Source organism: Colletotrichum orchidophilum, assembly GCF_001831195.1.
Source record: "Colletotrichum orchidophilum strain IMI 309357 chromosome Unknown Scaffold_51.1, whole genome shotgun sequence".
In the NCBI taxonomy this organism is placed as follows: Eukaryota; Fungi; Ascomycota; class Sordariomycetes; order Glomerellales; family Glomerellaceae; genus Colletotrichum; species Colletotrichum orchidophilum.
In genome coordinates this window covers 225,906-247,910 of record NW_019173007.1, presented here as the reverse complement: position 1 = coordinate 247,910, position 22,005 = coordinate 225,906, and the positions used below count along the sequence as shown (strand labels likewise).

The 22,005-nt window shown below is 55.9% G+C and overlaps 4 protein-coding genes across 4 annotated transcripts; 1 reads left to right on the top strand and 3 right to left on the bottom strand.

Moving 5' to 3' along the window:
• Positions 1 to 84: 84 nt before the first annotated feature.
• Positions 85 to 3,561, bottom strand: CORC01_06712 (FAD binding domain-containing protein; the record flags this gene model as incomplete). The annotated part of the gene is made up of 1 exon (XM_022618351.1): positions 85 to 3,561. The coding sequence occupies one exon, from the start codon at positions 3,559 to 3,561 to the stop codon at positions 85 to 87; it is 3,477 nt and encodes a 1,158-aa protein (XP_022475195.1).
• Positions 3,562 to 5,069: 1,508 nt separating this feature from the next.
• CORC01_06711 (heavy metal translocating P-type ATPase) lies at positions 5,070 to 8,690 on the bottom strand (the record flags this gene model as incomplete). Its single annotated transcript, XM_022618350.1, has 1 exon — positions 5,070 to 8,690. The coding sequence occupies one exon, from the start codon at positions 8,688 to 8,690 to the stop codon at positions 5,070 to 5,072; it is 3,621 nt and encodes a 1,206-aa protein (XP_022475194.1).
• A 6,123-nt stretch (positions 8,691 to 14,813) lies between these two features.
• Positions 14,814 to 15,959, bottom strand: CORC01_06710 (cyclin; the record flags this gene model as incomplete). The annotated part of the gene is made up of 1 exon (XM_022618349.1): positions 14,814 to 15,959. The coding sequence occupies one exon, from the start codon at positions 15,957 to 15,959 to the stop codon at positions 14,814 to 14,816; it is 1,146 nt and encodes a 381-aa protein (XP_022475193.1).
• Positions 15,960 to 21,390: 5,431 nt separating this feature from the next.
• On the top strand, positions 21,391 to 21,681 carry CORC01_06709 (uncharacterized protein; the record flags this gene model as incomplete). The annotated part of the gene is made up of 1 exon (XM_022618348.1): positions 21,391 to 21,681. A coding segment is annotated over one exon (291 nt), but the record flags the coding sequence as incomplete, so codon positions are not given.
• Between the last annotated feature and the right edge of the window lie 324 nt (positions 21,682 to 22,005).

The following is a 22,005-nucleotide window of genomic DNA, read 5'->3' as shown; positions in this document are numbered from 1 at the left end:
GAGACTTTTCGACAGGTCCGTAGCCCTGATACATCTTGATATGTACAATAAATGCCAATGGCACACCATGCCTGAAAACCAAATCTAGTACACCTCGAGAACGTAGCGGCCATCCTCCTTGAGCTTCTCAATCTCATTGCGGGCGTTGACCTTCTTGCCGCTCATCTTGGCCTCGGTGTTGATGGCCTCCATCAGCACGTCCGTCACGTCAGGTACGGGCCACGTGGGACCGCACAGGTAGAAGCTGCCCTCGTCGCGAATGTACGACTGCACAACGTCGCGCATAGACTCGCGCATGCGGTCCTGGATGTAAATCTTGCGGGGCTGGTCGCGCGAGAAGGCGGCGCCGAGGTGCGTGATGACGCCCGCGTCGACGTAGGCCTCCCACTCCTCGCCGTACAGGTATTCCTCGCGCTGGTGGCGGGAGCCGAGGTACAGCAGGATGGAGCCAATCTCCTCGCCGCGCGACTTTTGCAGGGCGCGGTACTGGACAAAGGCGCGGAAGGGCGCCAGGCCGGTGCCGAGGCCGGCCATGATGAGGGGCGCCTTGGAGGATGTGGGAAGCTTCATGACGGAGGGCTTGACGGAGGCGACGACGGTGGCGCCGACGGGGAGGTCGGAGAGGTAGCGGGTCGCGTGGCCGAAGCGGTTGCGGCCCAGGGGGTCGACCCAGTCGACCACGACGATCATGAGGGCGACGGAGTTGGGGGTCACGGCCTGGGCGGAGGCGATGGAGTATTCGCGGCGCTTGAGCGGGGCGATGATGCGCACGAGGTCGTGGAACGAGGGGCGGGCCGACGGGAACTCCTGGAGGATGTCGACATAGGTGACGAAGTCGACTTCGGAGCGCTTCTTGAAGTCCACGGCGCCCTCGGCGCCGCCGAGACTGACGAGAACGGCCTTTTCGCGCTCGTCCGAGGCAAACTCGGACAGCGCCTCGTAGAAACGCTTGGGCGGCTTTCCGAGAACGTCAATGTTCTGCTTGAGGGACTGGTAGACGGTGCGGGTCTCGAACGCGGCGTTGTCTTCCCGGGCGGGCACCTGGACAAGGGCCTCCGGGTCGAGGCCATACCACTGGATAAAGGCGCGGACCTGCTCGTCGTCGTTCTCGGCGTGGATGCCGAGGGCCTCGCCAATGTTGTAGGTGAGACCGGAGTCGCCGAGGTCGAACTCGATGTGGAAGATGTTGCGGTCGTAGTTCTGGGGCGTGAGACGGCGGTTCTCCTTGACGGTGATAGTGTGGGTCTTCACGGGTAGCTCCGGGCGGAGGGAGCTCTGCGTGCCGTAGGCCTCCTTGAAGGTGAGGCCCTTGGCCGCGGCCTGCCAGTCGACGAGCTGGGAAGATTCCTCTGCCTCCTCCTTGTCGAAGCCGACGAAGCTGTTGGGCTTGATGGTGGCGGGCAGGGGGCTGACAACGACGTCCTCGGGCAGCTCGGCCCAGGCGGCCTGCGACTCGATCTTGCGTAGAGACTGGCCGAGGGCCTCCTGGGTCTCGGCGAGGGTGCTGGAGAATCCCTCGCGGAGGGCGACCTTGGCAATCTCCTCGGCAGTGATGTCGGGCCGGGCGATCTGGAGGAAGGCAAACTCCAAGAGGACCTTGACGGCCCGGGACTCCTTCTCGGTGAAGGCAGACGCGGCGGCGTCCAGGATGTAAAGCTCGATGGACTTGTCCTTGATCTGCTTGCGCACGACAGGGGAGAGGCGCTTCTCGAGATCCTCCTCCTTGAAGCTGGGAAGGTTCAGGAGAAGCTTGCCTCCGGCCTTGACGCCCTTGACGATGTCAAGATCCTTGAGGAGCTTCTCCTCGCCGACAGCAACGACATCGGCCTCCTCGACGGCGTAGGGCGCCTCGATTGCCTTCTTGGAGCTGCGGATGTCGGTGCGGACGATACCGCCCTGGAGCAGGTTGTCGAAAGACTCGTGTACGTAGACATTGCTAGTAGACTCGCGGGAGAGCAAGTTGCTGACGACGGCCGGGGAGTCGACGGCAACGGAGTTGTCCACATCCCAGAATGTGTACTGGTGAGCCTGGACCAAGGCGGGGAAGGGCTTGGATTCGGTCTCGGCACTGAGGAGCTTGCCAAAGATGTCGGCGACGGTCTGGGGAGTCAGGGCCTCCGAGGCGGAGTACTTGACGTCCGAGACGGTGGGGTCCTGACGCCACTTTCCAGAGAAGGAGACGGAAGTCAGGACGTCGGTGTATAGGGCAGACTGCAAGGAGGCGTCGTTGACGGAGAGCTCGTCCTTGACCTGGCCCAGAACGGAAATGGTTCGGGCGGACGCGGGAATGCTGGCGAGGAAGGCCTCCTCGACAAAGGGGCGGTAGACGCGGACGTTGATGGCACCGACCTTGGCGCCGTCGGCGGCCAGGCGGGTGACGACCTGCTTCGCGAGCTGAGTCTCAGCGCTGCCGAAGACGACGAGTACGGCCTCGGCCTGGTCGTGTCCGTGGTACTCGAACAGGTTGTAGGCTGTGCCGAGCTCGTTGTTGAAGAGTCTGAGGAGCTCAACGACCTTGCCGGCGTCGTCGAGCCTCTTATTAAGAGACTGGACCTCGCTCGATATCTTCTTGTACGTCTCGGCGACGCCCTTCTTGTTCAGAGCATCCGAAGCCTTCAGGGTCTGTTTGGCGAGCTTGACGCCGTCCTCGACTCCCAGGTTGGGGGTCAGAGCGGTCATGAGAGTGGCCAGGAGCGCGGTGTGCTGGCTCTCGTGATCCTCGGTAGGATCGAGGTGCTTGTTGAAGACTTCCAACAGGCCCGCGACCTTGGATGAAATTGCGGCTCGCTCAGACACACCGGTGGACTCGGAGGTGATGTTGTTGTAGAGGTCAGCGATGCCGCTCTGGCTGAGGGCATCGACGACACGGGAGGTCTCGCGGGCGAGCCTGACACCGTCGTAGATATGCAGCGTGGGCATCAAAGCGGCCATGAGGGTCGCGAAGAGCGCCATGTGCTGGGTCTCGTACGCGCTGGAGCTGGCGACTAAGCCGAGGCCAAGGTCCTCCGCGGTGCGCAGTGCGGTGTCATAGTCGGAGACCAGGCCGTTTGCGGCGTCGTAGTCGAGAGCCGCGACGTGAGCGACGAACGGGGAGGCCACGCCGTACAGCAGGCTCAGCTGGTCCAATGCGCCGCGCAAGTTCTTCAAGCTCAGAGTAGGAGCGAGAAGGGTCTGGGGGAGGTGTCTCTTGGCCAAGTCAAAGTCGGGGCTGAAGATGTAGCCGAGGGCGAGAGCGCCGGCGCCGGTCCTGGTCTGGAGCCGGATGAGGTCGGTGGTCTCGCCGTGGATGTTGTGTTCCTTGGCATCGGCCCAGGCCTTTGCGGCGACATCGAGGTCGAAGGTGGGGGCGGAGTAGGAAAAGATCTTGTCGGAGAGCAGGAAGGCGACCTGCTGGACGAGCAGCTGGGCCGTCACGTAGGTAGGTCCAGAGATGGAGGAGAGGGCTACGGGCTGGCCAAAGGGAAGGGTAGAAGAGACCTTCTTCTGAGGGGCGGAAGAGGGCGGCGACTTCGCGTGAACCGCGGCTGCAGGGCCGGTGCTCTCTTGCTGCTTGAACTGCATTTTGGGAGGTTGTCGAGACAAGAAATTGGGAATAAATACAGCAAAGAATATGCGATTCAAGACGGTCCAAGATACACGAAGGACCAGAAGATAGAGCCTCAACACTCGCAAGAGAATGGTCGCTACTGGAAATAATTGGTACCCTCAGGAGCAAGTGAAGTCACTTGCGCCAACCTGAACGAGAGCAAGGAAGTGGCTTCTTCGTTCTAGGAGGACCTTCAGGTTTGTAAGTGAAGAAAGGGACGTAAGAGAGAAGTTCACGAAGTTCTCGTCTAAGAAGACTCCGACCAGGCTCCGAGGATATTGGGAAAAAAAAAAAAAGGTGAGAAGGACCGGCAAAGGGATCCTTAGCCGGACTCACCTTAGCTACCCAGCACCGGGAACCGATGAAGGGCAGGCAATCAGAGAAGCGCATTTGTAAGGCATGAGGGTCCCCAGCCATGCGCAGTCGTGTTCATTCTGGCTCTTGCACCCTGCTGTCTGCTGGTCAATTCCACGTTCGCGTGCTCGCGTGCGAAACTCGGCGTTTGGAAATTGGTGAAGCTTGGAGAATTGCGTCTAGGGGATAATTGCGCCATTGCGCGCCAATGAGCGCTCGGGAACATCTGGGGTGGCCCCATATTGCACCATTTCTAATCCACTCGAGGTCCCTCGACCAGCGCACATCCGCTTACCAAATCCACGTCTTGGTCTGGGCTCAAAATTGCGTGCTCGACCATCCGGAAATGCAAGCCTCTTTTGCGGCACCTTTCGCCCCAGATTTGACACTCGTCGGTGGCAATCGCGTGCGGCCTTCCTACTGCCTGTGTCATTGATTCTAGGCTGTCGGTCGGCCGTCCGGCAATCGGGCGACGGTATCCGCTCGGTCACGGCATCGGCTTCCGCCCCCGTCGTCACCATTCAACTACACCCCAAACTACAGTTATGCACTCACCATGCACCACACTCTCTCCCATTTGAACAAGATTATAGTTCAATTGCTGGACGGGCTTCAAAGCGGTGATCTAAACGAACTACGGCATAAAGGAATGAATCAAGAATCCAAATGTCTTGTTGCACGCTCACCTAGGCTCAAGTACCTTGTGGTTGGAATCTTACAACTGCCGTTTCCATAACACTTCTGACTGCCGTTCTCGGACAAAATCTCCACCGCAACACAGTTCTCGCCCCAGTTGATCCCTATTTTGTAGATAATATGAACAGCGCACCAACGCTACCAACAGGAGAAACGAAACGAAACTTTCCGGCTAATTGAATTCATGACTTGACTTAACACTTATGCCATGATCAGAAAACGGCATTTGATGCCACGAGAAGAGACTAGGACGAAGATTTAAAAAGCAAGAAGGGTGATGTGGGAGACTCGGGTTGGGGAAGGCGTCAAGTTACATTCAACAATTACTTGTCTTTGTCAATTCACTTCTCGTTTTATATAGCATTAGGTATCCTCTGGTCATACACAACAAAAGTGGTGATACATGTAAAGCAACAGTTTCCCCCCCCCTTCTCTACTCAATCTTCCTCGCCCGGAACCCAAGCCACGGCACCTTGCTTCTCAGCGCCAGTGAGCTCAACACAACACTAATACTAGACAGCGCCATCGCCAAGCTGGCCCAGACGGGATCGAGCCGCACGTGCTGCCCGCCGTTCATGACAATCGGGTACAAACACCCGGCAGCGATGGGGATGGCCAGAAGGTTGTAGATGACAGCCCAGCCAAAGTTGACCTTGATGCGCCTAAACACTGTACGGCTGAGCTCGAGCAGCGTGACCACGGCGCGGAGGTCGCTCGTGACGAGGACAAAGTCGGCGCTCGAGATGGCCACGTCGCTGCCGCTGCCAATGGCGATGCCGACGTCGGCCTTTGTCAGCGCGGGGGAGTCGTTGATGCCGTCGCCTACCATGGCGACTATGGCCCGCTTCCCGGTGTGCTCGCTACCCCGGGCCCCCGCCTTGAGGACCGATTGTAGATAGGTGATCTTGTCTGCCTTTTCCCAGGGGAGGACCTCGGCCAGCACGTTGTCCGGATCGATGCCCACCAGGTCCGCGACAGCCTTGGCGGTGACGACGTTGTCGCCCGAGAGCATCCACACGCGAGTGCCTTGCTCGTGGAGGGCTTTGATGATGCGGATTGCCTCGGGCCGTATAGGGTCGGAGATGGAGAGGGCAGCGACCAGGGTCCAGGGATGACCGTCCGCCGTGGCCATGGCCGTGGTGTCGATAGTACCAGGAGTAGGTCTGGTAGCGACCAGAGCGACCGATTTAGCCTCGCTCTTCCACTTCTGGAGCTGGGACAATACGCCTTCGGCGAAGCGGACATCGTGATCGCGCATCAGCGACTCGTTGCCGACAATCATATCGAACGCCTCCTCGGGATTTCCCCCACGGTTCGTTGCCTTCATACCCTTGCCCGGCAGTTCCTGAAGGCTATCGACGTCGACCCAGGCCTCCGTCTGCGAGGTGCAGTAGGACACAATGGCCTTGGCAACGGGGTGGCTGCTATTCTCTTCAATCGCTCGCAGGGTGGCTAGGATCATGCTGGGCTCGAGGCTGCTGTCCTCGAGATAAAGCCTCGCGTCGGTGACCTTTGGCTCGCCGCCGACGGTGAGGGTGCCCGTCTTGTCGAAGACGACCACGTCCACGTTGCTGGCCTTTTCAAACGCCTCGCCTCCTCCCTTGGCGAGGATGCCGTGCTTGGCGGCGAGACCGCCGCCGACGAAGATTGCGGTGGGAGCTGCCAGGGCCAGACCGCAGGGGCAGGCGACGACGAAGACGGCGATGGCGAACTGTAGTGCAAAGGCAGCCCAGCCGCCGTCCGTGTCGAGGTATTGTGCAGGGAGAACGCCAGCGTAACCGAGAATCATCCACGTGAGCCATGTAACGACAGCGATCAAGGTGATGATGGGGACGAAGTAGGCCGTCAGAACGTCGGCGATGCGCTCCATGGGCGCCCTCTTTGTCTGGCCCTCTCGGACAATGGAGACAATCCGGTCCAGCATGGACGCGCCCGCAGCCCCTGTAATGCGCACCTGAATAGCCGAGTCTTTATTGACTGTGCCAGCATGGACCTCGTCGCCTGGTACCTTCTTGATGAGACGAGACTCGCCGGTCAAGCTAGACTCGTCGAAGCTGCCCTCGCCTTGCACCACAATACCGTCTGCGGCAGGAGATGCACCGTGAGGCACACGCACAATGTCTCCAAACTCGAGCATATCCACGCCAACGGTGGCGTCGTTGGTCTTACCAATGGCGTCCTTGGTGACGAGGATGGCGGTGGTAGGTCGCAGTTTACCCAGCATCTCGACCGCATCGCCAGTCTTTGACTTGCTGTATGACTCGATCAGACGACCCAGGAGCAAAAACAGGGTCAGGAACACGACGGAGTCGAAGTAGAACTGTGTGTTATCAACCTTTGCAGGCTTGTTGATGGCAGCAGAGATCATCTGACCGATGGATGAAACGTAGGCGATGGTAGTCCCGAGGGACATGAGCATGTTCATGCTACCAAACTTGTAGAATCGACGAAGGATGGGCGTCTTGCTGCCCGGACGCCACAGGTTCCTAATCTCCTTCATGGCTCTGGTGTGGAAGACGTCGGCCCCAAAGAAGTATACCGGTGTTGCGAGGATGAATAGGGCGATCTGAGCTCGGTTGATGCCCAGGGTCCAGGGTTTCATGAGGTAATGTTTGCCCTTGTCCGTGTCTGGGACCAGACTCATGTAGACAATGCCAAAAATGAAAGTCGGGATGGTGACAACGAATGTCAAGTAGACCCGTCTCAGGAGCTGGTGCTGGTGCTTCTGCGTTATAAGTTTGGAGCGCTCCTCAAGACTGGGCGGGTGGTAAATCGAGGCTTTGAAGGCAGGATCGGCGGCATCGATGGCGGATAAGATGTGCCGAATGGTAAAAGAAGGCGCACTCGGCGTATATTTGACGGTGACGAGCGGCTTCTCGTGAGTGGGCTTGGAAATGACCTTCAATCTGGGTGTGAAGGAAGTGAGAGAGTGCGTTACTCGACTGGGACAGTGTTGGCAGTAGAGGCCCTTGATTGAGATTTGCACAGTCCTCTGCTGCGCACCCTTGTCCTCGGTCTTAACTCTTGATACGCTGTCCAGCGTAGCGTCGTAGCCCATGTCTTCGATAGACTGAACAATGTCGTCTTGCTTGCCTTGAACAATAAAGTCAATTGTGGCATTATTAGCCACTAGGTTGACAGCAACGTTGGAGATGAAGTCCTTCTTGTTCAGCTGTTCGGTGATGGTGTTGGCGCAGGAAGCGCATGTCATGCCGCCAATGGCCACAGTTGCTCGCCATTTCTTTTCGTCGCCTTCGTCTCCGCTGTACTCATCACCGGACTCTGCGTATTCCGTGACGCTGTCTAGGTTGGCATCGTAGCCCATGTCTTCAATGGCATCCGCAACCTTTGAAGCATTGGACTTGTCTCTGATATCTACCGTGGCACTGTTGGTGACTAGGTTGACGGTGGCATTGTCGATCCACTCCTGCTTGTTGAGTTCCTCGCTGATGGCGTTGACGCAGGACGCGCAGGTCATACCGCCGACAGAGAGGGTGACCCTCCATTTTGAGCCTCCTGACGCCATTGCTGTGACACTGTCGAGACCATTGTAGAGAGAGCTCCGCACACTGTTGACACGTGAGTTTAAAAGGTCGGCGGTTGAGGCACCGCTGTCCTCTGAATCACGGCATTGCTTGCAGTTGAGAAGATGGGCTTCCCGCTGGGCCTCGGGTGAATCAGAGGACCACCTCGGGGCGAAGGAGAGCAGGCCATCGAGGGCGCCGCCGTTGTGAGCGTCCATAGCACCAGATTCGGGCTGAGTGAAGGTGATGGTGTCCATGTCGAATTCGGTGGCAGCCGTTGTCGTGACACCGCAGATCTCGAAGCCGGCATCTTGAAGTGACTTGGCCATGCACCGGATGGTGATATCGGGGGTTGGCGTGTGTCTGTGTTCAATGGTGACGACGGAGGTGACAATGTTTGGTGAGACCCAGATGACATCGTGACTGGACGACTCCCGCAGAGCCTGCTGGATGGAAGAGACGCATGATGGGCAGTGCAAGTTGGCGAGCAGAAATGAGGTGGTGATGCGAGGGTGCCTTCCGTCGTCCATCGTCACAGTCTGCAGGCTTAGTAGCCGTTGTTTCTGCCGCCCGCTGTCGTCGCCGTCTTGTTTGTATTTATAATGATAGAAGCGGTGCAGAGGGATGGGAGAAGTGACGGGAACCTGGGATGGAATGTTGAGGGAGCTCACAGGAGGGTGTCCCAGTTGTGGATTTTTGCAGCGGCCCAGGTCAGCTTCCGGAGAAAGCTACGAGAGCTTTTGGGGCCCGTACGTCGTGTCTTGCCTTCTATAAGATTCTTGTAGGGAAGATGCGAGGATGCTAAGAGCGACAAAGCAAAAGATGAGGGTGAAAGTAGAAAAGTGGTAGGATGAAAGGCTGAGTGAACAGTAGCCAGATAAGCTTGGGCAGACGATGGTCTGTTTGCTTCAAGCTCGGTGTCCGAGTTTTTTCTCCAAATGAATGCCGACGGGGGGACCTTTCATGCAGCACCTCCAAACCATAAAAATTTACAGATGCCGGGGTGGCGGCGATATTTACGAGAGTTCTACGATTGTTTGACCTCCCCCTCGTTTGCTTGGTCACTCGGTGCTTGAACTTTTTTCCTTTTTAAGCGCGGCAATTGTGCTGCTGCTTTGAAATGTTGAACATATTGGCTGGCCCCTTTGCCTCTTTGGGGATGCGCGTTTTATGCGGTGCAGAATTCTCAGGTATCATAGTCAGCAACTCACCACTTTTCTGCAGGAACACGGTACTCATACTGTCTAATTCGGCTGCTAGAGACTGTGCTGACACTGTCCAATCAGGTACTGAGAACGCAGGCGTGACGTAATCTGCTCATAATGGGTCCGTCCAGGTTTCATTTGGGTGCCTCAAGGGGCACGTTGACACGCCAAAACCGAGCGCGCTTGAGGACTGCATCTTTCCAGTCTGGAAACCACCTGAATCTTCCGACGGCGTTCCATTTCCGTCTGGCACGTTTAACAATCACTCATCCGCTATTAACCGACCTTTACGGGAATGATCCATGTCCCATCTCTTGGTTTCCAGTGGCAAATCTCGTCCGACTGCGTTTATAGCGTCTCCCCGCATTGCGCTAGCCGCTAGCCGCTGCAAGATCCACGTGGTCTCCGATTTCTAAGCGCAGCTGCAGTTGCCATTGGATTGCTTAGCCTATCTTCGACACGGCATCTCGGCGGCTCGCCTGCTGGCTATTCGTGTCTCCTTCTGTCGTTGAACTGCACTCGGAGACGGACCGTTGGCAGGGACTACATATAATAAGGTACCCTTCGGTACCTGGCTCACTCGCGTGCCTGGGTGCAACAAATGATCCACAGAGTGCCACCATGAACTTTCAACAGAACGACACAAATCGGGTGACACAGCTTGTGTTGTACACGTTAGTAGCGGCCTAGCACTGTCGCTCCACGTTATCTTCACGGTATCCGTACGAACTTGGTCGATGCCCTCACCAGTTGATACTTCGCATTCCGCTCGGAACAGTCCCGGCAAGAAACCTCGATGCCTCTCCTCTCGTTCGCTGAGTGTACCATGGCCGCGAGGCATTTCCAACAACTGTGACGGAAACGACTTGTCGCTTCCTCCAAACACCACCCCACTGCGCCTCCATGCGGTCGAAGCTTCGCCTTCAAAGTTGTATCCCGGCAGCTGAGTATCGCAAACCGTCCAAGCAAACTGCGGACTCGCTCACACGAAGAATTCTGGAATAATTTCCAAGACTGCGCAAATCATTTGGAAAGAATCACTACAGGAATCTTCGGATAGCAAACCATTCTAGAGGTCGGTGAACAGACGCGAGAGGCCTGGAGCATCATCACGTCGACTGCAAGCGCTCACAGCTCAGCTCAATCCCATGTCATCACATCTCTCCAACAATGGGGCTGTGCGAGCTCTCAACTCAGTCAACACTTAAAGTCTACAGATACCTCCAAGATCAACGAGCAATTTCTTCGTCTTGGCATTTTGATCTCGCCATTGGCAATACTGCGTCGATCGACGCTCATAATGTTGAAAACCAAAGCCACGATGCGTGTGGGGCACGGCCCGATACAAATGCTAGGGTGCTTATCCTTCGCCATCGCCGCGCCAGCCGTGAGCTCCGCCATGAGCGTCATAAGAATACAATCTTACGGATATCTCAAACATTATTCAGCTTTGAATGTTCACAATAGAGTTGCCATGGATTTTTTCCTGCTTGCCTTTTGCCGAGACCTCCCATAGTCATTGGCAGCCATGCGAGCGCCTCGGCAACGAGCCCATGGGTCCGGTTGGGAACTTGGGGCTGAAGATGGCGCAGCAGCTCCTCAACGGCCGTTGAAGTTTGCCAGCGCCTCGAATGTGAACAATCTGGACCAACTCAAAAATGCATCTAAGGCAGCCTACCTTACACAATCCTAGTGTAATAACAACCTGGGAAATGAGGAAAAATGCAAACGGTTGGCCAAAGCCACATCGAATCAACCTTGGTACCCTTAGGTGCGCGATCGATGAGAGCAGGCTGACCCGCGACTTCCCGGTCTGCCTCAGCCGGAGCCCTCGGTCTGGCGACGCGGCCATGTTGCTTGCGCCAGCGGCCCAGCGGGTTTGCGCGGGGCTCCTGGAGAACAGGGATGCAAGTCATTTGACCTTGGCGTGAGGCGACCCTTTGCCACGGCCCGTGTCCACGAATCCGGGGGCGGGTTCTCACGCACCAACGCACGCACGCACCCAGGCGCATGCGACGGCCCACGGCACACGGGCGTTGGGCAAACGCTGACAGGCGCATACGGGCTGTGTGATTAATACTGACCAAACCTCGAGGAGAAAGATGACATTTTCATTGGGTACAGTCTACAGTCTACTGGGCCTGTTGGACTGGACTGGACTGGACTGGAGAGACATGGCAGTCATCCGACCGCAAAACTTGGCCCCGAACTCGTGACTCATCTACACTTACAATACACTCCACCCAGCCCCTCCGAGCCGGTCCTGAGAGACCCACGCCGACCCCGACCGCCGGCCAGCGGCCAAGCATGGGACGAAGCTCCGTCCTCTGCTGGGCTCAACAGAAAGCGGAGACACCCTGCAACTGGCATCCACGTATCCATATCCTCTCTAGGCCGCAGGTGTGCCTACTAGGTACGGCCTGGGCGAGGCCTGGGCCGCCAGGTCTTTTTCATGATCGTGACTTCTCACAAACATCCTCATCCACTAATACGAGTGGGAGAGGGCGAGGTCGGATTTTTTTTCGCGGGGTCGGGGCCTAAAATCCTGCTTCCTGATATTTTTCGTCCTTCCCACCCCCCCCTTCGACCCCAGCCACACACGTATGGATACATCCTACGACGGAATCTGACGATGCACGACCATCACGCACGCCCCTCCCCTTTCCCAACCTCCGTTCCGATGATTGACCGACATTTCCTCAAAGAAGTATAGCGGTTGCATGACAAGGTACGCGGGACGATGGCGATTGCAGCCTGAATTCCCCATCGTCCACCAGGATGCGCATTCTGCAACGATCTTGTTTACTTTTCCTTCTTCTTCTTCTCATCCTCATCCTCCAAATCCGTGATGACGATGCCTAGAGGACAAGGATCACTCCGGCATAACAAGGTAACCAACATACGTGTTGAAAAACCGGGGGGTTGTCGAGCAAGCAAGGACCCTCCACCCCACGCCTACAGATACAGGGTCAAGAACTCTCTTCTTTCGTCGTCGCCCAACCAAAAAGCCCAAGATGTCGCCTTGTTGGATTTTCCCACACTTTCTCAGACGTCATCATTCTTTTTGGAACACCTACTAGAATACTCCGAGGAAAAAGAAGAGAAAGAAAAAAAAAACCTTGTCGGCGAATTTGTATGCCATCGGGCACGCATGGCCACTCTCCGGATGGGCGTTGGCACCGTTGAGTACCTGATGGCCTCCATTTTTGCCGTGTAACAACCCGCCCCGTCAAATTCCTGGTGTTGCTTGTACGATACAAAGCGCCGGCCCAAAAACACTTACACACAGGCGTCTTCCGACCGTTGGACACAGGGCAGAATCTGGAGAGGGGAAGGATGCAAAGAGGGAAAGACGAGAAAGATGACGATATCCCGAGAATTCTCCTTTGGAGGGTAGGGTAGAGGATTGATTCTCCGCACCCCCTCCTCCCCGCGCGTCCTCGACATCGTCAACCTCACATCCCCCGCTCCTGATCTAGATTTCTTTCCTTTCTGGAACCGGACAAGACGGACAGAAAGAAGCGCATCTTTGCTCGACACTCTCCGGGATATTCCATCAAAGAGGGTTGAAAAAAAGCTCACCAAATCCGAGGACCCGGAACGATACCCGACAACGCTCTACATCGCCGTAGTGGTAGCGCTAAAGGTAGTAGTAAATGGGGGCTGAGGTCAAGAGTCCGGAGCGAGGAGGAGCCTAGATCTAGATTGTGGATGAATTTGATATAGACCGTCAAGTGTCGAATACCCATAACCCCGCGATACCTAAAGGCCTGGACTTCCCATTCCCACCGCCGGCACCGGCATCATCGACCGCTAATGTACCTAGTCCGAGGGGGAGAGAAGAGAGAGCGTGAGAGAGAAGGAGGCAAAGGATTAGGAAAGTGATCCAGCCACAGTCCATAGTCAATCCATTCTAACCGTACAATCTAAATCGGTCTCGTCTTCCCTCCTTCCTCCTCACTTTGCCCCCCTTCGACGCCTCCGGTGACGAGATCTAAAGGCCTGCGGTTGCGCATCGCCCCTTCCGAAGCCATTACCGCACGTAAACGTCCCTTCCCCAAGTCCGTCCCCGTCTCCGTCCCCCCCCCTACCCGATCTACCCAGCACCGCATTCATCGTCGTCGGCAAATCCCAAAGGTTTCGCCCTATTCAAACCCCCGCCTTCCCACCCCCGCCCCAAATACGGATTCCCCAAATTGCCGAACTCGTCGAGGCGAGTTATGGGTGTCACAAAAAAGACGTTAAGATTACAGTGGTCGATGCAACTTCAAGGTTTTTTTCTTTGGTGCCAGCGCACCCATCCATCCAGTAGATATACACACACACACACCGTTATAAGGTTGCAGCATGGAGAGAAAAAAAAAACTCTTTTTCCGATTCATGCCCTGTATTCGTACCTATCCAAGGTACTGACGTCGTACTGTGCATATTTCATGACTAGGTTACCTATCCGTGAGTAGGGGCATAAGATAAGCTCTACAAATACACAAGTCATGGCACGTTATGCGCTAAGTATCCAGATGTACCCCCCCAACGTTGCTCTGAAGACGAAGGAGAAGAAATAACGAGAAATCGATTGCAGCATGCACAAGTAAAAGATTGAACAAATCGACTGCATGCGATCCAAGAAAAGTCCAGTAGGTCCCGTGAGATGCTGCGGGCAGACATGAGAACAAGGTAAATGACAGGCAGCGTAGTAATACCCCCTATGAGAATGTCTCGCATTTGACGCTGAATGCTGAATGCGATCCTTTCCTCACCCCCACACCGCTGGTTGGCTGGCTGCATTCACCGTCACGAGGGCATCACCGAAAAAGACACGCAAGAAGAAAATTTCCGTTAGCGCCAACCGTTCTAGACCACGATTCCGGAACCCCCAATCAGAACTAAGCTGCAAGCAGGAGTCGAATACTGTTCACGAAAACCCAACAAGTCGGAAACTTCAGGTGAATGTTTGGAAACGGGCCAAAGCCTCGTTGCTTTATTGGTAGGGTCAATCGAATCTCGCAATCGTAGACTGATGTGTTCCCCGCGTACTCCTGCTACGCTAAGATATGTGCCAGACCCGTCTCAGCGGCGGCTTGCCAGTTTCCCGATCATAATCCCACACGACCACCCTCTACCGTGCGAGGGGTGTCAAATGACCCAATAAAGAAGAGAAAAATCATGTTCATGAATGTCCGCCCAACACCGTTCCATATATGCAAATGCCCGAGGATGCTCTATCCTCGATCCGTAGTCCATGTACCAGTCCATTACCAACGCCCTTTGGGAAGAAAAAAAAAGGGAGAAAAAAAAAGAAAAAAGATGGTAGAATCAAGTCTGTTCCCCCGGATGTCTCTATAGCATAATCCAACACCATGCTTTTTTTTTTAGGGGCGGCTCAAAACGCAAGAAAACTTGTCAAAATGAAGGCTGTAACCAAGTGAAAATGTGCGATGCAGCAGGTCAACGCACTGTCACGGCGCCGCCGAAAACGCGGCCCCACATCCCGCGGCCCATGCGGGCTCTCTTCGCCTTTGTGCCATCCTGCATATCGCGGAGCTCCTCGGTGCTGATCTCATATGGCAAAAGAGGCTTTCGCTTGGGCAGCGTCGACGCAGGCTGCTCAATGTGCACCTCAACTGGCGAATCGTACAAGCTACCATTGGGGACGTACATGTACGGCTCATCGGCAGGGTTGTCGAGAGGCGTGGTGGCCCGCGATTGAGACCGGCTCGATGCCACTGAGGGAGCGTAAGAGCTGACCGAGCTGCCATAGCTGCTGCTGTAGCATAAGCCGGGAGGAGTGATGGAGGAACCGCTGTAGGTGCGGGCGTGGTCAGGCGTTTCTAGTCGGGAGCGAGAGCTTGCACGCGATGACGGGGGGCTGGGGTAGGCGGCCGTGTTGTATATCTCCTCCTGTCTGCGGCGTATCTCCTCTTCCTGCTTGCGGCGGCGAGCGATGCGGCGAGCGTGCTTGGCCTCGATCTCGGCACGAATGGGAGCCAGGAAGGGGTCGAGCTCAGTGTAGAGGTCCTCCTCAGAAATCCTGAGCTCCCAGTCCAACAGGAAGAGAAGTTGCTTCTCCATCAGGTTGACTTCCGTTCTGCTGAAGCCAAAATTGGAAAAATCATTGTTGACGTGGCTGTATGTAGCCCAGTGCTTGTTCTTGGGCGAGCTGTCGTTCAAATACTTGGCAGTAAGAATGAGGGCGGCCAGGAAGATGCGGTGGGTGGTGCATCGTAGACCGCGGGCCATGGGTTGAAGCCGCGACTTGAGTCTGGTGAGGTAGACCAAAGTAGACATCAGAGTAGGGACCTGGACGTTGGAGGAGACAACGAGTTGCGTGATGAAGGCCTCGAGGGTGGGCAAGTCGGCGTCTTCGGTGCGAACGGCGCGGGGCTCGGGTGTCCTGGGTGGCGTCGGGGGAAGCTGCTGTTGACGTTGGGCCTCCGCGGATGCGGGAGGCATCAGAGCACTGTCGCATGAGATGACATTGTAGGCGGCACCGGCCAGGTAAGAGATCATGGACTTGCTAACGGGCTGGTAGACGAAGTGGTCGAGGGCGGCCGCGTTGAGCTCGGCCAAGCTGAGGTGTGACCGTGACTCCATTGTGTATGTGTGTGTAATGAGGTGAGGGTGGTTGGTGGTAGGAGGGTGATGGGTGATGAGAGATGGAGATGATTCCAAGTGAAGTCGTGGTACAGGCAAGAGCTCCTTGGTGTAGAAGGAGGTTTCCTTTTGATGGTTGATGAAGTTCGGTGGAGAGTGACGAAATGGAAAGGAGAAAAGAAAGGCTAGCAGACGGGCAGGTTGGGCTGATATATTCAGATGAAAAGGAGGGTGCGAGCGTGGTGTGCGGCGGCGAAGTTCATGTGCCTCGTCGCAATTGCTGGGGCCAGCCTCTGGGGATGAGCCTGGTAGAGAGGGATGCGGAACAGCCAGTCGTCAGTGGGTGACGTGCGGTCCACGAGGCTGAGTGGGCAGGTTGTCAGGGGGTCGCTAGTCAAGTGCTAGCGTAGTAGGGGGTTAGTTTTTAGGGGAGTCTCAGCAGGACGCCGACGGAAGTGCCTGCTGAGGGGGCTTGGATGCTTGGTGTGGGCTGGAATGCTGTAGATCCCAGGGGTGCCGGGGTGTGAAGGCGTGCAGGGGGGGAGGGCGTGCTTGGGTATGGGTGGCAGGGGATGAGGCGGGAGGGGTGCCGATAATAACCAGCGGACGGGAACAAGAGTAGTCCAAAAGAAGCGAGGTGGCAGGGGAGTTAGCGGACTGGCCGGCAGGGGTCTGGATCTCTCGCGGGTTGCAGACTCGGTGCGAGCGGCTGCAAATTGGTGGGTTTGCTTTTCTTGCTGCTGCACTCTGTATTTAACCTCCAAATCGGAGACGGTGATTGTGGCGCTACACTCGAAAGACTGATCTGTCCAGACGAGAGTGTGAGATTGTTGCTTGCGAGAGTTTTGAAAGTGTCCTTGGTGATGCAAGATGCTGCAGTGTAGATAACACAGAAACAGTTGGATATTTCTGGTAGCGACGAGAGAATGGTCTGGCTGCTGCGTTGCGGTGTTGTTGCAAAGATGGTGAATGATGCTGTAGTGGAAGACTTTTTCGGCGGAGTCGGCGAGTATTCGGCAGATGGTGATATGGTGATATGGTGATATGGTGATTGGATAGAATACAGACGCCAACGACGTCGGCAAAGAAGTACGAAAGGGCGCAGGTCGAGTGGGTTCCTGAAAGCTGGAAGCAGAGCAGTCGATTTTGGTGCCTATTAACTTTTTCGATTGTTCAAGACGACGACAATGGCAGTGAACAGACGAAAACCCAAACTTCTGGAAATCGCCCGGTGGCCTATGACGAATGGAGGAATAGGACAAGTTTTGAAGGTTCTGCAAACGGACGTCGAGTTTGCCAAGCGCATGGAAGAGTTGCGGATGAGGAGGTGACGGCGTCAAGTAAAACGACCCGGGGGCGAGTCAGGGATGATTGCGGCCTGCGGATTTGGGTTTGGGTTTAGGAGAAAGGGTCAAGACGTCGAAATGATTTCCTCGTCGTGAAATGAGCTTGATGCGTCGGACAAGTCTAGGACAAATTGAGCCAGTGGTCGGCGATTTGAGTTGGATCGGATTGATTGACGGTTGGGTCGTGCGTCGTGTGTAGTGCGACGACTCGGCAGCGGGCGGGATATAGTATTAGTTGTTCTGCCTGAAGGCGGTAGAAGCGGCAGAGCGGCGGTGATCTGTTCGTGGATCGAAATGATTGGCAAGATTGCAGAACGACGAGGACAGTTGACTCGAGACGAGTCGAAACCAGAGCTTCCGAACCAGCGGACGGCGTTGGACGAATGCCGATTGTTGATTAATTGTTCTCGGGGCTGCGGGGCGGTTGCGATGCGGTGTGCAGCGTGAGGGTGAGGTGGTCCAAGTCAGCAGCGAAGATGGGCTTTGTTCGGCCGGGATCCAAAGTCCGAAAACGTGAGAGCGGCGGTCGAGGACGGGGAAATGATTGACACTCCTTTCAACTTGGAGCAAGAGGCCTGAGTCGAAAGTTTGTCTGGCGCAAAGTGTTACTCACAGATGAATTAAGCCGTTGCAGGGCACTGAGGTACCGACGTCAAGTGCTCGGGATGGTCCCAGGAATAGAGTCTCTTGATGCGACAAGCAAGGTGGCCAGAGGAATACCTGCCGGACCAGATGATGGGAAACTGAGAATGATGGCAGGGCAGTTGCCAGGGCCTTTGGGAATTCACTTTTCCGAAAATGAATCCGCCTTCCACTTCTCAGGGCGATGGGATGGAGAGTATGGGGTACGTGGGTCAACGGGTCAAGATTGCGCGGAGAAGGAGGTAGCGGGTACTTTCCAGCTCCTCGACCGTGCAGAGTGTGTCTGTCGGCAGCTGGGTGCGAGGCGGTGCAGGCGGTGCGGGCTGTCTTCTGCGAATGGAAAGCCGCAAGCAGGGGACGTCCAAGTTGGGCAGTTGGGGTCGACTGAATTGGGTGGATGAGATTGATTGGGGACCACACACGCTACGATGCAGCATGCGGCAGGTTTTTGTCCAAGGGTCGAGGCTCTCGGGCAGAATCGAAGGCGGAATTGAACACGAGGATGAAGGTGTCAGTCGAGATGTGAACGGACGGCGTCTTGTCTCTCGCGTGAATCTAGGCTTCGCAAAAGATGATGTGATGCACAATTGCCGTTTTGGCGTAGAACCAAGATAAGGTAGTATGCAGTATGCCTCGAGCTGATAGTGTGTAATACGAGAAAAGGCACCAGTGGAAGGCCTGAGCGAGAGGGAGTGGCTGGTTGGTGATGTGTGTGTGTGTGTGTGTGTGTGTTGGTGATGATTGCCAACGGTGGTGAGAAGAATAATGAGACTGTTGGCTGATGGAACGCAGGCCGGTGTCTGCCTTTTAATTCAGACTCGCGTGGGCGAAATATCTGACGGCGACAGGGAAGTGACGATCGAGGCAAATTTCAATAGATCCAACGAGGAATTACGATTCCAGTTCCAGTTTCTCTGATGCTGCACTGACGGATGTGACCAAAGGGATCAAATTGGTATTTGGAGGAGGGCCTTGGCAAGTCGGCGGGCGGAAAGGTACCAGCGGCGATGTGATGGGATGAGCGGGCAGGAGCGACTGTGGTCTGTGTGTGTGCGCGCGCACAGTTGGAAGGCGCTACTGGCAGCTGTAGTGTGGCGAGACCAGGGCCACTGAAATGGGAACGTCGCGGGAGGGGTACAGAGGGACGGACACCTGGGGCCGTGAAGGGATTCGGTACCTTGCAGAGACGCGATGACCAGCAACGGAGGGGTTCGTTAGTCGGGGAACCGAACGAGTAAACAAGAATCCAATGGAAGTAAACAATACAGTAAACAATAGTCCCGGCAACGAGGGGAAAAAACAATTATTGAGCAGATCCGATTCGTATTAACCAGGCCGGCTGTTGATGAAGATGAATCGGGGGAAAGGGACGCGTTCTGCGTTGGTAAATCGGTAGCTTCCGGGGTACCTCCGAGTCGGTGCTGTCTCTGCTCCGTCTCCCTGCTTTCACTGGTCCGAGGACGGTGGTGAAGCTCGGCGGTGGTGCTATTGGATGCCGAAAGACAATGGCGACTGTCGTATTCAATACAACAGCCCTCGAATGCCGGTGATGATGCAAGTTTGATTTGGAAAAGGAGAATCACGTCCGAGCGGAACAAGACTCGAGATTCAAGACTCAAGAGGGAGGACACAGGGATGAAATATAGTGCTAGAGGCGCCGAGGCGAGGGATGAGATCGGTATATTTACTTTTGCGAGCCCAAGACCAAGACCAAGACCGACCAGGACCACGGCCCCAAACCAAGGTACACGCGCAACACTGGCGACTCGACTTGGGTTACGGACGGGAGCACGATGCAGGCAGGACTGGATCCGCCGGTCCTTGACGGCGACGACGAACGACAACAACCGAGCCGTGGCCGTGGTGTAATAGGTCAACGTTGATTTGAGTGTCTCACAAAGCCCGTTGACTGGTCTTCACAGCTCGGCTCAAGCGACCCCAGTTCCGCTGCACACCAGAAGCGATCCTATTTCAGCCAGTGGTTGCAGAAACACCAAGACACGATCCCACAAGCAAGGGCCCATGTCTCCCCAAATAAGAAGCAGGAGCTTTTTTTGGTCCGTCCAGAGCCCCGGACGAGAGACTGCAACAAATATGCGCACGTACGAAGCTGGCGGCGACTCGCCAGTAAGATTACATGGTACCTGACTTTATTAGGCAAGGTATTACGGTAGGTAGGTAGGTACGGATACGATGGCGGGAGAAGAAGGAAAGGGAGGCAGACCCGCCCCCAGCCATTCGCTGCTTCTCCGTCTGTCAGTGAGCTGGCGGCTGCACATCCTCACACTGGCTCACAGTCCTCAGACAAGGTGGCCATCCTCATTGGCTGTCGTTGAGATAGAAGGAGCTAAGGTACCTTAGTACTACTGTACGTGCCTTTTTCCAGAGTCGCCCTCCTCCCTTGCCTCTTGCCTCTCCGTGCGGCCCTTGCCTGGCAGTGGGAACTACGGATACAGACGAGATGCGACTGGATCAAATGGACGAATCCTCAGCCGCCAACTCAGCACCAAAAAAGAATCAACTACGGAGTACTACGTAAAGCAAAGCAGAGCAGTGCAAGTCACCCCAAGCCAAGGTACGCACGTCAGCTTGCTTTCTGCTGTCACTGACAAGGTGTCCAGCTTGCCTGCCCCAAAGATCTTGAAGTGACGCGACCGATGCGCGCGGCTCATTGGTGGCCCCGTCCTACGTCGAGCACGCTGATGAAACATGCGATGGACAGCTTTCTCCGCCGCTCTCTGCCAATCGATCTATGAATACGGCCAACAGACGAGGCCTTCCGGAGAACTCGAACTCGGTTCCGCCACGCGTGGATGGCAAACCTTCAACTCTTCCCGCCCGAACCAGTGGGCGTCTAATCTCCGCTATTCCTATTTTTTGGACCCCCCTCTCTGAAACAGCGTATGGATGGGCCTTGCCTCGCCTTACCTGATCAAGACACGATATCAACCACGTCTAGCACACTGCGCAGTGTGGTTCCCGGCCGCTGAGAACCGGCCCGCGTCGCGACCGATCTTTCTTTACCTGGCGCCGATACGCCGCCTCCGCCTTACTTCTCTCCCTCACCTTTCACGCCTCCGTGACTCATCTCGCGTCCCTGCCGCTCTGCAGTTTTACCGTTATTGGGCTGCTGGCCCAGGCCTGGCCGTGTTGCTTTGTTTTGGGGACGCCTCTGATGCTCGCCTGCAGTCTCGTTCGCCGTCGCCAATCCTATCGCCGCTTCCTCGGAAAACATCAACAAACAGACGCCCTTCTTGGGCCTTGGTTTTTGGTTCTACTTTCCCCCCCCTCACTGAATCATCCTTGGGTGGATAGTATCATCAAACAAAGCCACAGCCAGCCGTTCTGCAACCAGTAATGCTTTGGTGTGCATGACGAGCTACATCATGCCGCCCATTTACCAAAGAAAAAAAACATGAACACATTGAGGACGATGGACGCCTCCACGGACGTGCTCCAAAAGCCATAGCCCGCGCTGGCAAGAGCCTGATCAGTCAGAACAAAGTGAGACCACGCCCGCAAGTTGCGGTACGGCGCAGCCAATCCCGCATGGGCAGTCTCTTGGTTTCGAAATCATCATGAACGTTGATTCCCATTCCGCATCAACAGCTCAACAGCAACAGAGCACCGCAACGGGACAAGCGTCGGGTGGTGCTCATGAAACGACACACACAGCGCCATCTCCTCAACCTCTGAGACATTGCCTGGAGCTTTGCATCCCGCCACCAGCTTAACCGTCAGCTCACGGAACGTGAGGAGCCGTCAGCCAACCATGGTCAATCGTTTCTCACTCTAGTGGCCTACTGGCATGCTCAGCAGTGGCTCCCTGTTCACCCAAAAGGCTTAGGCCGCCTTATCTTTAGCCCAGTCCAGCCAGGAAATGTCTCCCAACCCCACTGACCTGAAGTTCTGGCTGGGGAGTTTGCTCCTTTGTCGGGCTTTTGGTGAATGAGCAGGAACTTGGTTTCCTGGCGCTTCTTGGCTTGCCTGAAAGGGGAGAAGAAAGCCGTTAATCGTGTGGCTACACCTGCTCGCCGCTCACTGAAATCCCAAACAGA